The sequence below is a fragment of the Bubalus kerabau genome, chromosome 4 (genome assembly GCF_029407905.1).
Source record: "Bubalus kerabau isolate K-KA32 ecotype Philippines breed swamp buffalo chromosome 4, PCC_UOA_SB_1v2, whole genome shotgun sequence".
NCBI classification, from domain to species: domain Eukaryota; kingdom Metazoa; phylum Chordata; class Mammalia; order Artiodactyla; family Bovidae; genus Bubalus; species Bubalus kerabau.
Window position 1 is genome coordinate 126,359,315 of NC_073627.1, and position 20,618 is coordinate 126,379,932.

At 48.5% G+C, this 20,618-nt stretch overlaps 1 protein-coding gene across 8 annotated transcripts in view; it reads left to right on the forward strand.

Annotated features, from left to right (window-relative positions):
* RUSC2 (RUN and SH3 domain containing 2) overlaps nt 1-20,618 on the forward strand; it is a 66,274-nt gene that overhangs the window by 42,056 nt on the left and 3,600 nt on the right. For 3 of the 8 annotated variants that reach the window (XM_055578454.1, XM_055578457.1, XM_055578456.1), the window contains exons 2-12: nt 7,615-9,711; nt 14,605-15,234; nt 15,449-15,634; nt 15,796-15,936; nt 17,059-17,135; nt 17,344-17,518; nt 17,604-17,709; nt 18,384-18,430; nt 18,865-19,666; nt 19,760-19,897; nt 19,979-20,422. In XM_055578454.1, coding sequence (XP_055434429.1) covers nt 7,683-9,711; nt 14,605-15,234; nt 15,449-15,634; nt 15,796-15,936; nt 17,059-17,135; nt 17,344-17,518; nt 17,604-17,709; nt 18,384-18,430; nt 18,865-19,666; nt 19,760-19,897; nt 19,979-20,180 — 4,533 coding nt within the window. In that variant the 5' untranslated portion in view covers nt 7,615-7,682 and the 3' untranslated portion in view covers nt 20,181-20,422. Of the gene's footprint in view, nt 1-5,523; nt 6,209-7,614; nt 9,712-14,604; nt 15,235-15,448; nt 15,635-15,795; nt 15,937-17,058; nt 17,136-17,343; nt 17,519-17,603; nt 17,710-18,383; nt 18,431-18,864; nt 19,667-19,759; nt 19,898-19,978; nt 20,423-20,618 lie in introns of those variants that run through there. The other 5 variants (XM_055578460.1, XM_055578459.1, XM_055578458.1 and 2 more) reach the window with 4 other exon arrangements.

Consider the following 20,618-nt stretch of genomic DNA (forward strand, 5'->3'; position numbering starts at 1 on the left):
ATCTAGGAATGTGAACTATGGTGCAAGGGAAAAGGGTATTGAGGACTGTGAATGGGACAGGGAGATGTGAGCTGGAAACTGGAGCAGGAGGTAGGATTAAAGAGTGTTATTAGAGCCTGGGGCATTAATATGAAAGGGACTATGGGTTCAGAGACTAGTAAAGTGGGTAAATACAAACTGTGTAAATGGAAACTGTGAGTCCTGGTGGCTCAGATGGTTAAGAGTCTACCTGCAATGCAGAAGACCTGGGTTAGGTCCCTGGGTCAGGAAGACCCTCTGGAGAAGGAAATGGCAACCCACTCCAGTATTCTTGCCTGAAAATTCTATGGACAGGGAAGCCTGGCAGGCTACAGTCCATGTGGTCGCAGTCAGACACGACTGAGCCACTAACACACTCACTTTCAAGTAGAAACTAGAGTGTGAGCCTATCCAGGAAAAAGTAGGACGTGTCTGCGTTGGTAGCAGGGTAAATGCAGGGACTTTAGGAAGAGGGTGTGACCCTGATCATTTTCTGAGAGGCAGTTGTAGTGGAAAGAATTAAGAATTGAGCAGACATGGGTTTGCGTCCATCTCAGCCATATAATTATGGCAAACTGTTTACACTTACTAAGCTTCAGTTTTCTCATCTGTAAAGTGGGGATGATTATGTCTACTTTAAAGGATTATAGTGGAATTAGAGATGCTGTATGTCAATCACCTTGAGTGTAAGTGCTCAGCAAATGATCACTAATAAATAGCATTATGATGAATGGCCAAGAGAGACTTGTTTGTGATGAGAACCAGGAAGAGGGCTCTTGTGGAAAGCTTTCCCTAATTTTAGGGATTCTGGACCTTGTAACTTTATTGACTGAGCCCACCACCTCTCTGTCCACCTGTTAGACAGAGCTGAGTGCATTCTTCCACTTTCTTCTGGGTTCTCTGTTCACCGCCATCTCCATCTCCCATGTCTCTCCATTTCACCAGGTTACAGAAAGAGACTGGGATGCACTCTCCCATCTCACTGTTCTCTCTTCACCTTTCTTAGAGCTCATGGGCCACAGTATTAAACCTGTCTTCTTAGAGAACATGACACTCTCAGGGCAGAATTCTAAGAGAAATGCTCTTAGTAAATGTGTTCTGTGGTAATTGAAATCAAGTCATATATACCATATATTCTCATTACATTCCTAACTGATGGAGAAAAAAGGTCAAAAGTTACGATTCCTGACTCCTGTCTTAATTCTGTCATTTATCCCCTGAGAGTTCCTGGGCAAGTCATTTCTTTTTTCTAAGTGTTGATTCCTTTTTTTTTTTTTTTTTTAAATGAAGTAATCTACCTGCTCTAGTGTGTTGTTAGGATCAATGAGATGATATACATAAAAAGTGAAGTCACTCAGTCATGTCCGACTCTTTGCAACCCCATGGACATGAGCCTACCAGACCCCTCAGTCCATGGAATTTTCCAGCCAAGAGTACTGGAGTGGGTTGCCATTTCCTTCTGCAGGGGATCTTCCCAACCCAGGGATTGAACCCAGGTCTCCCGCATTGCAGGCAGACACTTTACCATGTGAACCACCAGGGAAGCTTTTGATATACATAAAAACTGCTTTGTAAAAACTGTGAAAGTAAGGGGCCAAAGCATGAGTACTGAGACTTGTGAGATGCCTGTAGAACTTTACCTTAGTTGGCTGAACTAGAGTTATCTGTGGAGAAACTATTGCCAAGATTTCCGTGGTCATGTGGTGATCAGGAAAGAGTAAGACTTTCTCAGAGATACAAAAATGTAAAATAAAATGAAATCAGCCAGTGAAAGAGCTTTACACTTAAAATAGAATGCAGCACAACCTTAATATAAAAGCAAAAACTATACAACATTTATTTTAAAAAAAACAACAGGAAAATTTCTTGGGATAGGCAAAGATTTCTTAGAACACAGAAAGCTTTAACTATAAAGAAAAAAACAAATGGAACTTCATAAAATTAAAAACCAATTAATTAAAAATACCATTAAGAAAACAAATGGGCAAGCCACATTTGAGAAGAAACCACTTAAGAAAATATTCTCAAGATGTGTATTTGACAAAGGACTCATCTAGAATAAATTTTAAAACTCCTACAACTCAACAATAAAAAGACAAGCAAGTCAATTTTTATTTTTTTTTAATTTTATTTTATTTTTAAACTTTACATAATTGTATTAGTTTTGCCAAATATCAAAATGAATCCGCCACAGGTATACATGTGTTCCCCATCCTGAACCCTCCTCCCTCCTCCCTCCCCATACCATCCCTCTGGGTCATCCCAGTGCACCAGCCCCAAGCATCCAGTATCGTGCATCGAACCTGGACTGGCAACTCGTTTCATACATGATATTTTACATGTTTCAATGCCATTCTCCCAAATCTTCCCACCCTCTCCCTCTCCCACAGAGTCCATAAGACTGTTCTATACATCAGTGTCTCTTTTGCTGTCTCGTACACAGGGTTATTGTTACCATCTTTCTAAATTCCATATATATGTGTTAGTATACTGTATTGGTGTTTTTCTTTCTGGCTTACTTCACTCTGTATAATAGGCTCCAGTTTCATCCACCTCATTAGAACTGATTCAAATGTATTCTTTTTAATGGCTGAGTAATACTCTATTGTGTATATGTACCACAGCTTTCTTATCCATTCATCTGCTGATGGACATCTAGGTTGCTTCCATGTCCTGGCTATTATAAACAGTGCTGTGATGAACATTGGGGTACATGTGTCTCTTTCCCTTCTGGTTTCCTCAGTGTGTATGCCCAGCAGTGGGATTGCTGGATCATAAGGCAGTTCTATTTCCAGTTTTTTAAGGAATCTCTAAACTGTTCTCCATAGTGGCTGTACTAGTTTGCATTCCCACCAACAGTGTAAGAGGGTTCCCTTTTCTCCACACCCTCTCCAGCATTTATTAGCAAGTCAATTTTTAAAATGGGTAGAACAGGGGTCAGTAACTAACCTACCATGCCTACTGTGTTCCAAGCACTATGCATGGGTTCTAGGGACTAGGGGTTGACTATATCCCAGTTTCTGACCTCAAGGAACTGGACTCTAGTTTGGGGACAGATATGTAAACATAACATAATAAACTGTCAACGCCCTCCTGCCTGAGGTTCTCCATCGCCCTCCACATCCATTTGTGCCTTATCCATGATTCAGAGAGAGTCAGCTTTCCAGGCTCAGTGAGTTGCTATATTTCTTTATTTGAATATGTACATGACACCCAGGCAGTGGCTTTATGGGTCAGACACATTCTTCTGTGTATATATTGGAAAATGGTGCTTTGAAAGGGGAATGGTTAGGGTGGGGAATGGAATTCCCTGGTGGTCCAATGGTTAGGACTTTGTGCTTTCACTGCTGAGAGTGCGGGTTCCATCTCTGGTGAGGGAGCTAAGATCCCACCAGCCATACGTGCAGCCAAAAAAATTAAAAGGGGATGGGGGTGGTATTCATTGAAGAGCAAGTGATGGCCGTAGCCCATAGGCACTCCTAACATTTCTGCTGTGTGTACAAGAAAGTTCTCTGTGCTCCATTTAGTCCAGGCCTCAAATTATGGCCTGGACCCTGGAACAGCCTAGTACTATATTTAGGGGGATGTCCCCTCCCCTAGCCCTGACCAAACAGTATCTGTAGTGCTTAAAGGAAAAAAGTGCTTTAAAAACTGTTCAATTTGTGTACATAACAGACACTTATTTTTAGAAAATGCAGATGAAACAGAATAAAATTTTAAATAATCCAGAATCACCCAACAGCAATAAGCACTGTTAACATTTTGTTGTCAAGTCCACAGGTTGTGCATGCATAGATTCAACCAACTGGGAATCAAAAATATTCAAGAAAAAAGGATTCCAGAAAGTTCCAAAAAGCCCTACTTGAATTTGCCATGTTCTGGCGACTATTTAAGTAGCACTCACATTAGGTATTATAAGTAATCTGAAGATGATTTAAGGTAAACTGGAGGACACTTGTAGGTTATATGCAATACAGCACCGTGTTGTCTAAGGGATCTGAGCATCCTTGGCTTTAGGTACTGTGTATGCTTTCAAGTTTTCTTCCGTGCATTTTGCTCTGGTTTGAATATCTATGTGTCTCCTCCACCAACTCCACATTAGGTCTTGAGAGTAGAGCCCTCCTAAATGAGATTAGTACTTTTATAAAACAGAAAGATCCCTTGTCCCTTACAATCTGTGTAGAAGGTGCCGGGTATGAGCCAAGAAGTGGGCTTTCACCAGAATGCAGCCGTGCTGGCACCTTGATCTTAATCTTGGACTTCCCAGCTTTCAGAGCTATGAAAAATACGTTTCTGCTGTTTATAAGCTATCTGGTCTGATGTATTTTGTTATAGCAGCCTAAAGACAGATACAGACATATATTTATTTACAATAATGGTGTCATACTGTACATATTGTTTGTAATCTGCTATTTTCACTTAATCTTTTGTGAATATTTTCTCAAGTCACTAATAGGGAAATTAACACAACATTGTTTTAATGATACTGTGTTCTCTACTTTTCAAATTGATTATTATTGGAATTTTAGGGTGTTCCTATCTTTTTGTTATCCTTGTGGCATATATTAATATATTGGGTTGGCAAAAAAGTTCATTCAGGTTTTCCCATAATATTGTATGAAAAACCCTAGCGAACTTTTTGGCCAACCCAGTATTTGAGCCCAAAGTTTTCTTGGCAAAGGAAGAGAGAGATGGGAAAGAGTGAAGGGGAAATTATCTCATGTACCTCATAGCAAAATTTCCTAAAAATCCTCTTTATCCCTCTCTACAAAAATCCCAATACTTTCTCTCTTGTTCTCATCTTATCTGTGCAAATACACATTCTTCTCCACTGCTAATACTGGTTCCCTTCCTTCCCTCTCCTTCAATCTTCTCATAAACCTTAATCTTTTTTCCTATTTAAATTTTTTTTAAATAACAGCTTTATTAAGATACAATTCACATAACATAAAACTCACCCTTTTATAAAATTGAGATATAATTCACTTTCCATAAACTCTGGAGTTTTGGTTTTATTCACAGACTCGGGTAACCATCACCACTGACTGATCTCAGAACATTTTCCTCACTCCCAGAAGGAACTTCCACACTCATTAGCAGTCACTCCCCATTTTCCACTCTCTCAGTCCCTGGCAACCACTAATCTACTTTCTGTTTCTGTGGATTTGCCTATTCTGGACATTTCATGTGAAAGGAATCATATAACATCATGCAAAGAATCCTTTTATGACTGGCTCTTTTCACTTACCTTTTTGCAGTTCAGACATACTGTATCATATATCAGTACTTCACTCCTTTCGTTGCTAAATAATATTCCATTATCTATACCATGGTATATCTGTTCATCAGTTGAACATCTGGATTGTTCCCACTTCTTTGGCTACTGTGATTAGTGCTACTGTGAATATTTGTATACAGGCTTTTGCGTGAACATATGTTTTCATTTCTCTTGGGTATATACCCAGGAGTAGAATTTCTAGGTCATATGATAACTCTATGCTTAACATTTTGAAGAACTGCCAGGCTATTTTTCCTAAGTGACTGTCCCATTTTACAATGTCTTCAACGATGTTTGTGGGTTGCAATTTCTCCACATCCTCACCAGTGTTTGTTATTGTCTTTTATCTTAGTGAGAGTGGAGTAGTATCTTGTTGTGATTTTTATTTCTCTAATGACTAATGATGTTGAACCTCTTTTCATGTGCTTATTAATCATTTGTATGTATTCTTTGGAGAAATATCTGTTCAAGTTCTTTGCCCAGTTTTTAATTGGGTTAAATAGTTTTTATTGTTGAGTTGTATATTTTTTATATATTCTGATTCTAAGTCTCTTGTCAGATACACAATTTGCAAATATTTTCTCTCATTCTGTGACTTGTCTTTTCACTTTGTTGATCGTGTCCCTTGGAGACTCAAAGGTTTTTGATTTTTATTAAATCTACCTTATCTATGTTCTCTTTTATCACTTGTTCTTTTGGCATCTTATCTAAGAAGTCATCCAATAATGACCTTAACCAAAGATTATGAATTTACTCCCATATTTTCTTCTGTAACTCTTAGTCTTGTGGCTCATTTAGCCTCTCTGGTTTCTGCCTTTCTGCCTGTCTACTCCTTACCCTAATCAACACACAAAGGCTTGGAAGTCCAACAGAGGAGCCTTCCTCTCAGAAAGGAAAGGAAGAAGAAAGATGGTAAATACTTGCTTTTTAATTTTAATGTAATTTAACTTAACACAAATAACATATTTTAATAGTGTCCCTCACACACATACTTATTAGCCATTTGAATTTTTTCTTTCATGTGTTGCCTGTCTGTGTCCTTGAACACGTGTGACTTGCCTGGCTGTTTACTGTACTCCATATGAAGAGCTCTGATCCTATGATCTAAATGAGTTACACTTTTTAAAAATCGGTGGTATAAAGGTTCAGCTAAATGATGAAGAACTTAGGCAATGAGGGATTTGGACTCGTTGTAGGTAGAGGAAAATGACAGGAATGATAAGGGAAAGAGGAGAAATGAATGAATGAGGAGAAATTAGGTATGAGAAGTCTGAGCAAATGAAGGCTTTGAGGACCTGACCTTGACAGCACAGGAGACTAGAACTTGAGGGGGGCCATCCTGCCATGGTCCAGCCAAGAGACCAGAGAAGCTCAGAATGGGCTCCGTGTAGAGAACTTGACCTTAGCCTATCAGAGGTAAAACCAGGAAGACAAGACATTTTAGGGGACCCTCATAGGGAAAGTTCTAGCTAAAACTGGACAGAATTGGGGCACTTCAGAAGATCTGTTCTCTGAGCTAGCTAAATATTAAGAATATATTATGCCTCAAGCCTTACCTGATGATGTGCTGGAGTAATACAAAAAATATAAAAACAGACCCCACGCTGGGAAGGAAAAGGATGGCATCAGCCATACTAGAAGTCTGCTGCCTAACTCAGTCGCTATTCAGGAAGCTCTAACACAGTAGTAGGAAGAGTGAGGATCCTTGCCCACAGCCAGTCAGAGTGGGACAGGTATTCTGAGGCTCAGGAGGGGAAAGGGGGTCCAAGATGACACAGGCATCAAGTGATATAGTACATTAAAAATTACCTTTCTTGCAAAATTATAGCTTATTGCTGTGCATACCTAACATATTATTTGTGATGTCCCCTCATCTGTAAGTGTGTGTGTTGTAGCTGTGTGTAAGATAATTCCGTGGCTCCTTTGCCTAGCACCCTCTCAGGCATCTTAGGTGGTTTTTCCTTAGTTATGTCATCATTCATAGTTTTTTTTTGGACTCAGGACTGGTCATTGTTTACTGCTAAGAAAGAGGAGAAAGAGCTGTCCCTGAGATTCCCCAGACCTTCAGAGGTGGCATTAACAGGGGCCTGGCTTTTTGTTCGAGTGGATACATGGCAAGCTTACAGTGAAGGGGGCACTCGAGAGCTGGCCTTGTGCGGTGAGGCCAAGTACCCCATTGGGCTAAGTTATCCAGCTCCATGTTGACTGAATCTTTCTTCCTCTTGGGCTCTTCGCTATCTGCAAATGACATGGGTAGGGGCATGTCCCTGACTTCGGGGAGGTGACATTAGGTTCCCTTTCTTTCCCTCTCTTTCCAGGTACCAAGCTCTCCTGATGAAATGTGTTCTGCCCCACTGGGCTCCAGGGGCAGTGTCTGGTGCTGTTGATGCCCTTGTTCGAACTTTCCAGAATGGATAGTCCCCCAAAGCTGACTGGAGAGACCCTCATCGTCCACCACATCCCCCTGGTGCACTGCCAAGTCCCAGACAGGCAGTGCTGTGGAGGGGGAGGTGGAGGTAGCGGGAGCACAAGACCCAACCCCTTCTGCCCACCAGAGCTGGGCATCACCCAGCCTGATCAGGACCTCGGACAAGCCGACTCTCTGCTGTACAGCAGCCTGCAGTCTGCTCCAGGGGGCTCTACACGGTCTGCTGATAGTGCCAAGAGCAGGGGTCGGGATGGAAGAGGCCCCGGGGCCCCTAAACGACACAACCCCTTCTTGCTGCAGACGGGCATGGCCGAGCCAGGACTTGGTGACCTATATGAGGATAGCATCAGTGACAGTGCCGCCCAGCAGTCCTTCCACCTGCACAGGGCTGGCCAGCCCACCTTCCATCTCTCCTCTTTCCAGCTGCCACCGCCTGGCCCCAGAGTGGGCAGGCCATGGGGGGCAGCGCGTAGTCGAGCCGGAGTGGTGGAAGGGCAAGAACAGGAGCCAGTGACTGTCTTGGATGCCCCGCATTGCAGCACTGGCCGCTGCTGCCGGCCAGAGCCGGAAGCTGAGACCATGGAGCTGGATGAGTGTGGGGGGCCCGGTGGGAGTGGCAGTGGGGGTGGAGCCAGTGACACCTCTGGCTTTTCCTTTGACCAGGAATGGAAGCTCAGTTCCGATGAATCCCCAAGGAACCCCAGATGCTCAGGCTCAGGCACCCAGCACTGCCGCTGCAGTAGCACCTCCAGTCAGTCCGAGGCGGCTGACCAGTCCATGGGCTATGTGAGCGACTCCTCCTGCAACAGCTCAGACGGCGTGCTGGTCACCTTCAGCACCCTCTACAACAAAATGCACGGCAACTCCCGTGCCAACCTCAACTCTGCCCCACAATCCTGCAGCGACTCTTCCTTCTACAGCCACTCGGACCCTGGCGCCTTCTACCTGGACCTGCAGCCCTCCCCAGCTGAGTCGAAGATGTCTTGTGAGTCCCACCACCCTGACAGCGGAGGAAGGGAAGGTGGCTATGGTTGTCCTCATGCCTCATCTCCTGAGCTTGATGCCAACTGCAACTCCTACCGCCCGTACTGTGAGCCCTGCCCAGCTGTGGCTGACCTCACAGCCTGCTTCCAGAGCCAGGCCCGTCTTGTTGTGGCCACACAGAATTACTATAAACTTGTCACCTGTGACCTGTCCTCCCAGTCCTCCCCAAGCCCAGCTGGCTCTTCTGTCACCAGCTGCTCGGAGGAACACACCAAGATCAGTCCTGCCCCTGGCCCTGGCCCAGACCCTGGCCCTAGCCAGCCCTCTGAGTATTACCTGTTCCAGAAGCCGGAAGTCCAGCCAGAGGAACAAGAAGCAGTGGGCTCTGAAGTGGAAGCGGAGACTCCCATGGGCCGCACTGTGATCGAGGGGCAAGTGTACACCAACACTTCACCCCCCAACCTCAGCACTGGACGTCAGCGCTCTCGAAGCTATGACCGCAGCCTAGAGCGCAGCCCTCCTGTCCGCTTGGGCTCTCTGGAACGCATGTTGAGTTGCCCAGTGCGCCTCAGTGAGGGCCCCACCGCCATTACTGGGCCTAGTTCCCCACCTCGGCGGGTCACCTCCTTTGCCGAACTTGCCAAGGGCCGGAAGAAAGCTGCAGGCTCTGGCTCCCCTCCACTGCGAGCAAGCACTGGGGACTCCTCTCAGGAGTTCTCACTCATCCAAGAAGCCCAGCAAGACAGGGTGGGCCCCCCAGATGAGGGCACTCACTGTAGCCATAGTCTCCCACCCATGCCCTTGGAGCCAGGCATGGACCTGGTTGGCCCAGAGCCCTGGTCCACCCAGGTCTGTCAGGGCTCCCAGTCCAGTGAGATGCCACCCGCTGGCCTCAGAGCTGCTGGGCAGGGGCCCCTGGCCCAGCTGATGGATCCAGGGCCTGCTCTCCCAGGGAGCCCAGCCAACAGCCATACCCAGAGGGACGCAAGAGCTAAAGCTGACGGTAAGAAGCCTAGTGGCTGGAGAGTAGCAGGTTGTATGCATGGCCTCATATCAGTAATAGGTCCTGCCAACCACCCCACCTCTACCACTAGAGGTTTCTCAGCCCAGACCCATCATCTTTCCAGTCCAGAGCATGTCCTCCAGTTATAATAGGGGGAGGCGGATAGGGAATAAAGCATACACCAAGGAGATGAAATCAGCAACTGAGAAATCGATGTATTGAGATAGCAGGTACTCAGAAGATTGTGATTCAAAGCCCGGGTGACTGGAAAGATGATGATACATGGGTAGGGACTGCAAACACAGAAGTAGACTTACTGGGAAAGGAATAAGGCCTGAGCTCCATTTTGGACATCAAGGAATTTGCCGTGTTTAAGAGAAATGTCAAACAGACAGACCACACTGGGCATCAGTAAGTTCATTCTTTGATCAGTGATTGTAGCCACTCTTCAAAGAACCTGAGACCTGACACTTAACCTTTGAGCCTCCCAGGCCAGCTCTTCCCTATTTATTTCATTTCGCTTAAGTGATTATTTTATAAAGGCTCTGTGTTGAGTGGGTGCTGGTGATAGACGAGAGGGACAATATCTGTCCTCGAGGAATTCTGATGAAGGATGGGAACAGAAAAGGAAGCACAATTAAACTGTAGAGGTGGCAGTTGTATGGCACTGGCCTATGTGAGGAGCACCCAAACAGACCAGAATGTCAGCAAAGGAGCGCTAACACAGTGTACATTTAAGCACAGTCCAGAAAAATGTTAGAGGAGTAGGCTTTGTGGACACTCATAAAAAGAACACTGTAGGCTCATACAAAAGTCGGTACAAACCACAAATGCATAGAGTATCTTGATGCTTTCCAGAAACTGCAAATAATTTAGTATAACCATTGTAGAATGTGGATGGAACCATTAAAGGATTTTAATTAGGGAAATGGAGTTTTTTGGTTTGTAATGGCATGTTTTGATTTGCATTTTAGAAAGCTCACAGGTTGTTTGAATGGAAGGTAGATTAGAAAGGATGTCTCCCTGGAGGTCAGGAGACCACCATGAGAGACCAGTCATTGGAATAAAAATAGTAGTTGAAGCTATGAGTGGGTGAGAACATCCAGGGAGAATGTGTAGAGTTATAAAGGGAACAAGGGACAGAGCCCTGGGGATACAGTGATTGAAGGGTGAGCAGAGCAGTCCTCAAAGGAAACAGAAAAATCAGCCAAGAAAATAGAGGGGAAACCAAGAGAGAGTGAAGTCATAGGAACCAAAGAAGGAGAAAGTTTCAAAAAGAGATTCAACAAATGAGTTCTGAAAACAAATCACTAGGATTAAGGCTGAAAATCCCCAAAGCAGCATTTGGGAGTGATGAGGGCAGAAGGCAGATCTCAGAGGGTTTGGAAGGAAAGAGGAGATGAAGCAGAGGAAAGATCGATTATGGGAAATTTGTTGTCTGTGGCCTTAGGGCTTCCCTGGTGGCTCAGGCAGTAAAGAATCTACCTGCAATACAGGAGACCTGGGTTCCATCCCTGGGTTGGGGTGATACCCTGGAGAAGGAAATGGCAACCCACTCCAGTATTCTTGCTTGGAGAATTCCATGGACAGAGGAGCCTGGCAGGCTACAGTCCACGGGGTCACAAAGAGTCTGCCACGACTGAGTGACTGACACTTTCACTTTCAGCCTTAGGTTGGTCCGTTGGCTTCTCTAAGGAAAGGGGTTAAAAACCCATAAATGGTGTTATACATGCTGTTTGAGAGATGGCAGTATATCAGATGACTTCAGGCTCCTAAACACACATGGAGGAACTGCCCCAGAAATGCAAGAAGGTCTCTAGGGCAGAGGGGGCTCAGAAACGGCAGGGATTGGCCAGAGTCTTCTGAACCCACACTCTTCTCAGACTGCAGTGCCTGGTGGGTATATCTGGGCACAGACAGTGCTTGGCTGGCACTCTGAGGACAAGGTCAGTCCTGATCAGATATGGGAGAAGAGGCTTTAAAATTGTTTTTGCTATCAGATAAGATTTTTCATAACAATATAAGACTTTTGTTCCATAAATCTCCAGTGACCTATCATAAGGCTTTTTTGTTCTGTACAACTTTTTTATTTTTAATCAAAAAATGATGAATTCATGAATGACAAAAGAAGTGAGATCTCTTTGAGATTCTGAGCAACAGAATCTAGATTTTAAAAGGATTTTATCTAGTCTGGAAAAAAACATTTTGTTCTTTCAAGGACCAATATGAACTTTGATATGTAAGTGTTCTTGATTTGGGATATTTATTAATAATTGATTGCAAACTCAGAATGAGTCAGCAGTTAGGAAGGGCTTCTAAAAAGTTAAAATGGCTGGATTCATTTATAGACTCCAGAAGGGAGGAGTTGATAGTCCCCTCCACTCCTGTGAACCTTAGGGCCCACCTGGGATTCTGGGCGCTCCATTTTAAGAGGGAACTGAGGGACTGGGGCTCTGTTGCCTGCAACATGGACTTGAGTGAATGCGATCTCTATCTCCAGTGTTTCTAAGGGCTGTCTCAAAGAACAGGAGAAACCTTTCCCCCTGTATTCCCAGAGGGTAGAATTGATACCCGCTCCCCACTGTAGTCACCCCTCCCCCTTTCCCAGTCTTCCTCCTCTGCCTCAAACCTACCCTGAGAACTTAGCAGGGAGGAATTTTAAAGGAGTAGGAATAGTCTAATTCAAACATACTCTATATAGCGTGTACAGTAAAGCTGAGGTTGGGAGGGCCTAATCTGATAGCCAGGGTCAGCTCAGGCTTGAAATTTGATATTTAAATAAGTGGAGAGGATGAAGACATTGCCAGCGGGAAAAGCAGTGTGCTTTAAGATGGGAAAGGGGTGGGAAGAGCCGTATCAATGGGGAGGGTAGCGCATTTGCCACAGGGGTGGCCACCAACCTGCCTGAGATGAGACTTTGTTCTGTGGGCAGCAGAGCCACAGGAAATAGAACTGGTGTTCTAAGAAGTGAGCTGGTCCGTGTAAGAAGATTTGGATGTAGCAAGACCATACTGAACCAAGGGTGACAGTGAGGATCCGTTCATGGCTTTTATTCAGTACCTACCATATACCGAGATCCATTCTAGGCACTGGGGATACAGCAGGGAACAATTTAAAAATCCCTGCTTTTCCAGAATCCTAATAAGGAGTAATGGGCAATAAACAAATAAGATAATTTCTGACAGTGAAAAATGGCTAAAAAGGAAATACAACAGGGTGATGAGAGCATGACTTGCCCGAGGCACTGGGGCAATCACAGAAGGTCTTGAGGAGGAGATGATGCTTGAGTTGATGCCTAGCTGATTTCAGGCAGAAGGAACAGCAGTATACAAGACCCCAAGATGTTAATGAACTTGACATGTTTAAGGACCGAAGAAGGTATGACTGGAGCATAGTGAGCAAGGGAGATTGACAAGGGCTGTTCGCTAAGCCCTGACTGGGACTGGCAGGAGAGTGTAGTCTGAAAATGTCCACCGAGAGTGGTTCTGAAACACCTGCTTTATGGGGTTGTGGTCACCATCCCCTTAAGACTCGCCGAAGTAAATAAATGCAGAAAGATAAGGAGTAGGAAAATCCAGCCTAATACCATTTCATGTATGGTGCGATGTGGCAGAGAGAACATTAGCCCCAAAGCCAAACTCTGACTTAGGCAGAATTCTAGCTCTGCCACTTCCTAGTTGTGTGATCTTGGGCAAATGACTTAATCTCTAAATTTCCAATGCCCAGGTCTTTTAACTATGGATACTAATTCCTGCTTCAGAGCTGTTGAACCTAGGGTGCGAGTGAGCCGCACCCAGGGTTTCAGGTGATTGGGCGGTTATAGCGCCACCTTGTGTTTATTCGGGTGTTGACAGTGCGCTGTGTTTAATTAGAAGCACAATCCATAGGCAAAGACTTTGTCTCTGTGCAGTGTTGGAGTGTTGTGTTTAGTTCTGAGATACATGTTTTGTGGGACACTGACTAGAAGATTGGCTGAAGGAACAGGAGAGGACCAGCCTTGGTAAACACACCTCTGTGTGGAGGGAGCAGATGTGGACTCTGGGGTTCCAATGCTAGGATCAGTGAAGAGTATGACTGGGGTAGATTGGGTGACAAGGAAGCTGATAATGGCAGCAAGTAAAGAAATATTTTATTATGGTTAGATTTGATCAAGAATGAAATATGTGGGCTGTAGTTGATGAGGGGATGATGGGTGGAAGCTTGAAGTAAATTAACATCTTGACACTGAAAATATGTGACTGACTCCAGGCCTTTAGACCTTAGATACAAAGGAGAAGGAAACGGCAGCCCACTCCAGTCTTCTTGCCTGGAGAATCCCAATGGACAGAGGAGCCTAGCGGGCTACAGTCCTTGGGGGTCACAAAGAGTTGGACATGACTAAGTGACGCTTTCACTTTCACAAAGAAAATGGTGGTTCTGCCATTGGCAGAAATGGAAATCATCAGGAGACTGAATGAGGTATTTTAAATAGCAAATTTTAATTGGAAACAGAAACCTAAAACAGAATGATCTAGAGATCAAGAGAAAGGTTGAAGCTAAAGCCATGGGTTCAGAAGTCACCTATATGACTGTCTGAACATGAACAATGCAGGGAAAAAAAGTGTAAAGGGAAATATAAGAATTGAGCCTTAAGATGCACCCACATTTGAAGTCAAGAAAAAGAAGAAGGGCTGAACAGCCAAGAGACAAGTCAATATCATGAAAACACCAGGAGAAGATGGGAGAAGCAGTGGCACAATCCACAGAGTCAATTACCCCTACCCTACTCAGCTCCTCCAGCCCAGGTCCTGCCCCTCTCTCACTCTCCCTGGTGAGCATCATCTCCTGACTGCTTCTTTGCTTCCTCTCATGTGATTTCAGTGTTTGATTCCTTCTCCATCCCTGTTGCTGCAGGGGGTGGTGCTGAGAGCCGACCGGTCCTTCGCTACAGCAAGGAGCAGAGGCCAACCACGCTGCCCATCCAGCCGTTCGTGTTCCAGCACCACTTCCCCAAGCAGCTGGCCAAGGCACGGGCCCTGCACAGCCTTTCCCAGCTCTACAGCCTCTCGGGCTGCAGCCGTGCACCGCAGCCTGCCCCCGCAGCTGCCCCCACTGCTCAAGGCCCAGGCCCAGCTCCTTCAGGAGAGCCACAGGTGCCCACCCACAGGGGTGCCAGGAAAGCCAGGCCTGAGCCAGAGACCTCGCGGCCATCACCCCTGGGCAGCTACTCCCCCATCCGGAGTACTGGCCCCTTTGGGCCCAGCACCGACTCTTCAGCCTCCACTTCGTGCTCCCCTCTCCCAGAGCAGGCCACAGCCACAGAAAGCCCACCTCCATGGGGCCTTTCCTGTCCTCCTGCTGTCCGGCCTGCCGTCTCCCAGCAGCCGCAGAAGGAGGATCCGAAGATACTGACCTTGGCTGAGTACCGGCTCCATGGGACAGGAAGCTTGCCTCCTCTGGGCTCCTGGAGATCTAGCCTCGGCCGAGTGGAGAGCCTGGCCCGGGGAGGTGGCGAGGGCAGCATGGCTTCCAGGCCCAGTAATGGTATGAAGCTCACTGCCCACCCCCCTTTCCCACCCCAGGCAGTCTACCTCCCCTTTGAATGATTTTCTGCACTCCACATGGGGTCACAGGTTACAGTGTGTGCAACTGTAGCTAATATCCCAACCCTTGGGTTTTATACAGGCCCACTGGGTGGGTATGAAATGCTGTCTCTTAACTATTTCCTGTCTCTTCTGCTAATCTCTCCTGATTTCAGCCAACCACCTATCCCCTCAAGCACTCAAGTGGCGAGAATACAGGAGGAAGAACCCTCTAGGGCCCCCTGGTTTGTCAGGGAGCCTAGACCGAAGGCCACAGGATGCTCGGCTGGCCCGAAGGAACCCCATCTTTGAGTTCCCCGGCTCCCTCGGTGCTGCTGGCCATCTGAACTGCCGGCTGAATGGTGTGTGGGCCAGGTCCCCAGCAAACCCAGGGCAGGCTCTGCTGTAGCTGGGAGGGAAGGGGTCAGTCCCAAAAGAACACATCTCAGAGGACATGAGGCACAGACCTGAGCTGCCACTAAGGAAGACAATTGCTTGGGATTGATTTTTCTCTTCTTTCCAGGTCAAGTAGTGAAGCCGTTACCACTAACCTGCCCTGACTTCCAAGACCCTTTCTCCTTGACTGAGAAGCCCCCTGCTGAGTTTTGCCTGTCCCCAGATGGCAGCTCAGAGGCTGTATCCATTGATGTGCTTCAGAAAAAAGGTGAATATCATTCCTAGCTCAAGACCGGAAATCTGCTGTTACTACCTTTTTATGCCTGTGGCCCAACTATCTAGCCCTTCAGAATATTTCCCTGTCTTAGAACTCCAAGTGCTGGGAGGGAATTAGCACAAGCTTTGGGGCAAGAGGCAGAAGTCTGTACTATGGATCATGAGTATCTGCAAGTGAGCAACAGTCATTTATCAGATGCTTTAGACTGTCTCCAGTCTCTTCCCTCAGGGAGCTATGTGTAGGGAGGGAGACACCTGTGTGCTATACCAGGGGAGCTCAAGGGCTACAGGACAAGGTGGCTTGGATAAGCATGATCTAATCAGATGAGGACTGACAAGGAACCAGTCTATTTAGCAGAGCCGTTTAAATGAGATGATAAGGAGAAGATTGAGCATAACTGTGGGCTGAAGAGAAGGAGCTTGTGAAAGGGAGAAAGATGAAGCTAAAGTCCCTTGCAGAGACAGAGCAGGGGACTCAGGGCATCGAGAGGGAAGAACCTTAGGCAAGAAGGGGAATGGCCACCTTCCTCCAAGATGGAAAGGGAGTAAGGGAGGGCAGGTGGGAAGGAGGATGGATGTGATGTAGTCCCGTCTTTTGGATGGAGAGGGAAGTTGAATTCATTACCGGTGGCCTCTGTTCTCTGAGTGAGGTAGAACCAAGGGCTTGAGAAGAGGGGTAAAGATTTGGCATGGCAACTTGAGGGCATAGCAGAGGGTGCTGCAGGGCACGCATCAAAGAAGTACCCTTCCCAGGCCCTGGATGAACAGCCTTGGACTTTCTCCGACAGCAGCCAATAGCCTGGTTTCTCAAAGTGGAGAGGATGGAGAGTTAGACTGATCCAGGTTTGAAGTAAAAGGGCAAGGAAGTGAGTACGTTGAGTGTCTTAATGGAATCGTTGGGGTGGGTCTTGGCAGAGAGGTTAAAACAGGAAGGACTTGAGAAGTGGGTAAAACCAGGAAGAAGCCAAGGCCTGTGGTACCTATGCAGGGACAGAGAGAGAGAGAGAGTGTGTGTGTGTGTGTAAGCCCTTCCCTCTCCCCACTGAGGGCCCACTCCCAGCCAACTTGCCTGGGGACTCATTAGGGACCTGGCACATCAAATTCTCACTTGCAGGGCTGGTGAAAGCTGTCAACACTGCTGTGGACCTCATTGTGGCCCATTTTGGCACAAGCCGGGATCCCGGGGTCAAGGTATGCGAGAGACTGAAGAGCTGAGCTCCGTCCTGCTGACCGTCACCTATCCTGTGCTACCCCCGTCTCTTGCTCTCCTTCCCCCAGAACTCAGAGTTGGGTCCTCAGGGACAGGGACCACAAGAGAAGTACCGTAAGGACTAAGGCAGTCAGAAAGGACCAAGGTTGCAGGTAATTAATTCCCTGTACTTCCCTGCTGCATCCACAGGCGAAGCTGGGGAACAGTTCTGTGAGCCCCAATGTGGGTCACCTGGTTCTGAAGTACCTGTGCCCTGCGGTGCGGGCGGTGTTGGAGGACGGACTCAAGTCTTTTGTGCTGGACGTCATCATTGGGCAACGTAAGAACACACCGTGGAGTGTGGTGGAGGCCTCCACACAGCTAGGTCAGTGCTGGTGGCAAGGGAAGAAGCCCAAGCTGAATTTTCAGGGTTCCAAAGACGGTGACCTCCAACTCTGGCTTCCTCCCAGGCCCATCCACCAAGGTCTTGCACGGCCTGTACAACAAAGTCAGCCAGTTCCCAGAGCTCACCAGTCACACCATGCGCTTCAACGCCTTCATCCTCGGCCTGCTCAAGTGAGTGTGTGGAAATCTGCAGCCCACCAGCCCCCTCCCCTTGGCCCCAGCGCCTCTGAAGAACCAACTCCCTAGACTGAATCAGAAAGGGTAAATCTGCAGGATCTGTGGCCAGGCTCAGGCCCACTTTCTCCCCACCTTGCTACAGCCTCTCTTAGTGGGTCACAGGTTTCCCACCAGACCCATGACTCTGATCACCAATACAGGCTTCTGCTTTTATAAATCTATAATCTGGCTAATTTGGAAATTAATCTGGTTCTCAGTCTCTGTGGGTATTGTAACCCTGAACCTCTCAGTTCCAGCACTGCTTCCGAATCCTGCTTGACCCAGTCCACCTTGGCACGTATATCATAGTATCCTTCTTTCTCTAGTATGAGCCAGGGTCACCCCCTCTGGCCCTGAGCTGCCCTGTCCTCTCATTCAGTAGCTGCCCTGACTTCTTCCGTCATGGGCAAGTCAACTCCATTCTAAGAAGTGATTGGCTTGTGAATCACCCCCGCCTACATCCCCTCTGAGTTTCTAGAACCGTGTAACATGAAACTACCCCTGCCATAGAAAGGAGATGTTCACCTGTACCTCTGCTGTATGTCTGACCCCCCCATAGCTGTCTCCTTTGTACGTCACAATCTGGCTATAGCCACACAAGACTCAACTCTTCACCTCTCTCCCTGCAGCATCCGGTCCCTGGAGTTCTGGTTTAATCACCTCTACAACCACGAAGGTAACACTCAGAACCCTGCTCTGCCTTGCCAACTCAATACAGGCCAGTCCTGGGAGGACCAAGAGGGGGCGGCGGCACTGCTGTGTTTGCAGAGTCTAGCGGTGGGGAGGAGAACCACACAAGCTTTCATCTCGAGGCTTGGGCTTCTACCCAAGTCCTTTCCCAGCCTCTGTTATGTTAGAGCCTGGGAGCCAGGAGGATACTCAGGCAATCTGGAAGTCAGGGTGGCCAGGAGCCTCTCCTCTGAACTCCAGGTTGCTGCTTAAGCTGATGGAGCATGTTCACCGCACAACTTCCGGAGGCATTGTTGACACCACAGTGCAGCTCAGTGGCACAGCCTGCCCAGCAGCATGCGATGGTTCTGCCCAGCTTGCCTTTCCGACGCCAGGCTCTGCTTCTCTTTGTGGCTCAATCCCTCTCTCTTTCTCCCCTAGATATCATCCAGACCCACTACCAGCCGTGGGGCTTCCTGAATGCAGCTCATACGGTGTGCCCTGGCCTCTTCGAGGAGCTGCTGCTGCTGCTCCAACCCTTGGCCCTCCTGCCCTTCAGCCTAGACCTGCTGTTCCAGCACCGGCTGCTGCAGAGCGGCCAGCAGCAGCGGCAGCACAAGGAATTGCTGCGAGTGTCCCAAGATCTGCTGCTGTCCGCCCACTCGACCCTGCAGTTGGCCCGCTCCCGAGGCCAGGATGGCCCCGGAGATGTGGACAGGGTGGCCCCCGGGGAGCGGGTGAAGGGTGTGGGTGCCCCAGAAGGTGGAGAAGAGGAGGAGGAAGAGGAGGAGACAGAGGCGGCCGGGAGCTCAGGGCGCGGCAGGTGGGCCCGAAGTGGGCAGGCTGGCTGGTGGTACCAGCTCATGCAGAGCTCCCAGGTCTACATCGATGGCTCCAGCGAGGGCTCTAGGTTCCCCCGAGGTAGCAGCACTGGTAGCAGCAGTGAGAAAAAGAAAGGGGCAGGAGGCGTGGGGCCACCCCCCCGAGAGGGAGTCGTGGAGGGAGCGGAGGCCTGCCCTGCCCCTGAGGAGGCCCTCGGCCGGGAGAGGGGCTGGCCCTTCTGGATGGGGAGCCCCCCTGATTCTGTACTGGCGGAGCTGAGGCGGAGCCGGGAGAGGGAGGGGTCCGCTGCCCCCACAGCAGAAAATGAGGAAGGAGCATCTGAACCTTCACCAGGGGGCATCAAGTGGGGACACCTCTTTGGGTCCCGGAAGGCTCAGCGGGAGGCCCGACCCACAAATAGGTAAGAGGTGGCCCCTGGTGGAGACTAGAGGGTGGGAGAGCCTGCTCTAAGATGGGCACAGATGGAGCCAGAGCCCTGGCCACTGTCCCCTAGGCTGCCCTCGGACTGGCTCAGCCTGGACAAGTCTGTGTTCCAGCTCATGGCACAAACAGTGGGTGCCCGCCGGGAGCCAGAGCCCAAGGACAGTGTGCAGGAGCCACCCTCTCCAGGCCTGCCTTCCAAGCCTCCATGGTGAGCCGGGAGACTGGAGGACTGGGGGGCTGAGGCTGGCTCGGGATGGGCTCTCTCTGACCTGCATTTGTTGTCTCCCAGTGAGGGGAAGGCGCTGTGCCACCATCTGGCCACGGGCCCTGGACAGCTGAGCTTCCGCAAGGGAGACACCCTGCGGGTGCTGGGGCCAGCTGGGGCGGACTGGCTGCGCTGCAGCCGCGGCCCTGACACCGGCCTGGTGCCCCTGGCCTACGTGACTCTGACCCCAACTCCAAGTCCAAGCCCTGGAAGCAGCCAGAACTGAGGCCCTGTGCATGCTGGCGGCCTCAGGGACCCTCACAGCCCCCAGGCTCATCGCCTAAGAGCGCTTCCCAAGCCGTCTGGCCTGGTTACAGAGAGTAGACCGCGAGCTGGGGGCCGCATATCCCTGTGCTCAGTATTAATTACTCCCCATTACCTGTCCCAGTGACCTTGTCCGGACCTCCCCCCAGGAGAGGAGGGAAGGGATGCAGCACTGGGCTGCCAGAGTCTCCCCAGCCAATCTGGCCAGTCCTCCCATGGGTGCAGACAGGTACTTCCCTGTGGAGGGAGGTGACCAGAAGGCCCACTTGCAGGGTTCCCTCGGCCAGGTGGTGAGGAGGTTGGGTGACAGTATTGGGGCCAGTTCCCTAAGCCCCCAGCTGTAAATAGGCTGTGGCCAGTGCCTGGCGGTCAAGGAGGGAGGAGGAGCCCAGGCTTCTGT